Consider the following 4353-nt stretch of genomic DNA (forward strand, 5'->3'; position numbering starts at 1 on the left):
GTTCTTTCTTTTGTTTCATCCAAGCTAACTGTTTGAACATCTTCACTCAAAAAATTAAGTAGTCCACAATTACAAACTATCAATCAATCAATGTTACTACTTACAACGACTGTTTTTCATTTCTGATTGGAATGACTCAGTCACCTAAGGACAGTGACTTTCTTTTTCTTTCTAATAAATGCCTGACCATATTAAGTTGCAGTTTCGGAATAGTTTATCAAACGACTTTGAGCCAGTTTAAATCTCAAGCAATCGATTTTTAAAAGTGCGGCTGAGATCAGGTAACACTTGTATTGAATTGATAGGCAATCATTTGGTCATGACCTCCATTCAAAATTCCCAAATAAAACCCACAGTTTTGCAGAATTCACAATGATTCCAACAGGCAGGGGTGTGATATGTTTGACAGGCTAGCAGATAAAAAACCCGTGGATCACTTTGAATGTGATGAAAACATGGGCGGCTAGCCGTCTCTGACATGAGAGAGACATTAAGAAAGAAGAACGGAAGTGTTTAGGTATTACAATAGAGCTTGCCCAATCCAACATCAAATGGCAAAAGTGATGGGCCTTCTTCATCTGGTGAGGAAGGAACAGTAAGGGCAAAATAGAACCATCTTATTAAGAAGAAGAATAATCTAAATGCAGTTTTCTATTTAGAAAAAAAGTATATTAATCTTCTAATTTCTTACTCTGTCAAAGTACACGTAGTATACCCCGATAGTAGGGTTGAAGAAAAAAAATATCTATATAAAAATTATTGTTTTGAATTATTCAAAAATTAGATTTTAATTATGATCGAACCAAATTTTAAATTATGAAGTGAAAAAAATTAAAAATATTATTTATAAGTTTCTACTACTATTTCAACGCTTTCATGAAGCATGATGTACCCAAGTAACGGCCGCCATATATATATATAAGCTTATTAGTTAAACTGATGACGATGCATTTTAATTTTAAATGACTTAAAATATTATTATTATGAAACACATGGAAATTAGTCAAAGCCAGATTTATGCTGGCATTGATTAAGAATATCCAGAAGCTTTTGAATTAATAGAGGACAAAACCAATAGCAGACGATACAAGTTCCACACACAAAAAAAAAAAAAAAAAAAAAAACTTTGATAACGATTTTCAACCATCTGACTTAATAAATACAAAACTTTATGCATACATATATAGGAATGACTCTAAAAGTGATTCTTTATTCAAAAATATTTGCCACTAACCTTAATTTATTTCCCAAGCTAATGACTCTTCTGCATTTATATATTCATTTAAAATGCATAATTTTCCTGCAAACTTGTCAAAAATGACAACTTACGTAAAATTGATTTAAACTATAATAAATGTGTCAATTATCTATATACGTAGTACTACAATCCAAGTGTAGATAATGGGTAGTCAATCACTTTCGAGTCCTACCTGAACTTATTACAGGTAATGATTTTATTATTCAAATTATATCCCAATTCAATTATGAAATACTGTAATTCTATTTAATAAGTCAGATAATGCGGCAATGCCGTCCCTAACGATCATGCGTCATTGATATATATTCAACTTAAGAATCATATAGTATTTTATTATTTGTGGTAATGATTTTCCAAACATTAAATTTGGACCTCCCCTAAGGCTATAAATTGACTGCAGTGAGCAAGAACAAAGACAGCTAAGCCTCTCAGGTGTATAGAATTGAAACTTTCTTTTGTGCTTAATTTGTCTTTGCAAACTAAGTTCAAAAGGGAAACTAATATTAAGACTGTGACAGAGTGACCCAAGCTTTTGCTCTCTCATCACCTAACCCTCCACAAAGCAAAAGGCGCACGCAGTTTTTGCATTTGCTTAGGAGTTGAAATGATCATCTATTTCTTCTTTGAAGCTAAAATTTTATTTATTGGATTTAGAAAACGACTTTCCACAAGATTAATTTCCAACCGTATGATGATGCAAACAATGACTTCATCTACGATTGTGACAATGGAGTTGGTATATGCAATTTTTTAATTTTAATAAAGCAAGAGAAAAAAAAAATTAACCCTTCATGTCAAGTATTGTCAACCCTTTTAGTTTTTGCTGGAGCTGAATTAAATTTATATATTTTTACAGCATGTAACAGTCAAGAGCCAACCCAAAGTATTGACAGCAAGATGAAGATATGGATGGAATTGGAGGTTTTTCAGCCTTTCCTTCTTTGGATTTCATTCTATCTATATTAATTTCTCCCTTCTAGATTTTGCTTTTGCAGTAATCAAAGCTAAGGTGGAGTTTTGAGAGCTACAAAATGGAAATGGGTCATATATATCTTCTTATCCTTTGATTCAAAGATGATTTTTCTAACCATGGAAATTCTTGTTTAAGAATCTGAATTGAGTCAAAGGGTAGATTTAGTTATACTTTGGCATAGAAACTATACATTCTCTTAAAATGCATTTGGTCACCAAGTTGTCTATAGTAGCAAGGAAATTTCCTTACAAGGTAACCAAATTGTCAAGATTATATTGTTCATATCATCATATGGTTGCTAACGAAATTCAAATTATATCCAAATGCTTGAGTAAGAGGTGGCTAACTAGCATTGATATCCATCATCTTTTTTCTGTACTCGAAATTCTTTTAATTGCTGGAAAAAAAAATTGAAAAGTTGAACAGGAACAACTCGGAGGGAAACAGAAAACGAAAATCTAAAATAATCAGGATGAATAATCACTGAAATCCTGGAGCAAAAGATTTAGGAGAACTATCAGATTTTTATGCCGGCTTCATGTCCAATAGATGAAGACTTTTAAAAAATCCAGGACATCTGATCTTGGTATGATCTTTTCTGGGAAATGTGATATGCTAAAACAAGCATTTTCCCAAATCTTGGTAAAAATTGAACAAGTGGGGCAAATGATGTACCACAAACTTTAATCAAATGCCTTATCCAAACAAACATTGTTAACAAGAAAAAAAAAATGATGAAACCTAAAAGGAGTTCGTTTTTTGTATACGGTCATAGTAATATTAAATAATCACAAAACCATCCCATCGTAATTGGTGACTTGTAAGGAAAGTGCCTCTTTTTTTTTTTAGTTTGGATGTAGCTTTCAAAGGCTGAGTAATTCTTTCAAGACTTCGTGTGGATTTGAGTTTAGCGTGGAGAGCTGAACTCCTATCTATTACGCCACGTCACCACCCTTCTCTTCTCCTTTAAAACCAATTATCTTTCCCTTCATTTCCCTTCAATCAGATCCAGAGGCCAAACCAAAAGTCTCTCTGTCGGTTTATTCCTTTCATACAAAAGAAAGCAAAGGAAAATTTTGAAGACAAAAAGGAAATGGAAGGTCTTATTCCTTTTGTTTACAGGGCGATAGTTCAATACAAGAATGGAAGAGAAGGTCATGCTTTAGCAGCATGGTTCAGTGAGTCACCCTCAGCTTCGTATATGAGACTCCCAACTGGAGATTCTGGTCGGTTTCAAGTATCCGATAAACAAGTCTTTCAATCAGATTTTGGGAATTTTTCTTCTTCTTCATCTGTTTCTTCCATGTCTGCTTCTAAGATTATTTGTTCAACCGGAGTTCAGTCTCCTGTCTGTCGTTTGACTTCTCGCCGCGTCGTTACATGATCATCATCATCGAAGCTAAAAATTACATTGCAGTGACATGTCTGAAGGAAGCTGAAGGTGCGCCACTCTAGTCAAAGTGTGGAAATTTAATGTATATAGAGAATTTGTGTACGTTAATCATTATGTTTTCGGTAATTAATATGCGTATGGAAAACCAAAGGGGAAACCATGCGCTTAATTTGTGTTTTTTACTGTGAAATGTGAAGGAATGAACAAAAAGTTTAAGGATGTGGGGAGACCAAAGGGATCGACCTATGCCTTTTTGTGGTTGTTGTTGTTGTTGTTTGTGCTAGGGAAGATAGCGTAGATATAATCCACTTGTGATGTTTGAGAAATGTTTTTATTAATGTTTTAAGACCAAAGGGCTTATTCTTATGTTAATTATGGAATCAAATGTAGTACCAATGATCAGTTTGTGTTTTTCCTCTTTGAATTGTTCTGAAAGGGGGGTGGTTCGGAGTTGGTGAGTGGTTATTGTTGCTTAGAATTTTTTTTCCCTTCATTTCAGTTTTTCGTTTGTTAAATTCGAGATGATAATGATTAAATTTGATTATTTTCGTTAATGTAAAGATTTTCAAAATCTGATCTAAATTTTAATCTTTTTTGGAATAAAATTTGAATTCATTAAACATATACAACTCTCTTGTAATACAATATCATAATGCTCATCATGAAATCCATCCAACCAGATAAGTTTTTCCTTTCTAGCTATGACTATCTTTGCTAGCCTATGAGCCA

The 4353-nt window shown here is 33.0% G+C and overlaps 1 protein-coding gene across 1 annotated transcript; it reads left to right on the forward strand.

Moving 5' to 3' along the window:
* Window positions 1-3216: 3216 nt before the first annotated feature.
* Window positions 3217-4035, forward strand: LOC149520318 (uncharacterized). The gene has a single exon (XM_089761888.1). It carries the CDS (start codon window positions 3325-3327, stop codon window positions 3613-3615), a length of 291 nt encoding a protein of 96 aa, XP_089618014.1. The 5' UTR covers window positions 3217-3324; the 3' UTR covers window positions 3616-4035.
* Window positions 4036-4353: the final 318 nt, after the last annotated feature.

The sequence above is a fragment of the Durio zibethinus genome, chromosome 1 (assembly GCF_047325235.1).
Source record: "Durio zibethinus cultivar Kanyao isolate XHJ-2024 chromosome 1, ASM4732523v1, whole genome shotgun sequence".
Classification (NCBI taxonomy): Eukaryota; Viridiplantae; Streptophyta; class Magnoliopsida; order Malvales; family Malvaceae; genus Durio; species Durio zibethinus.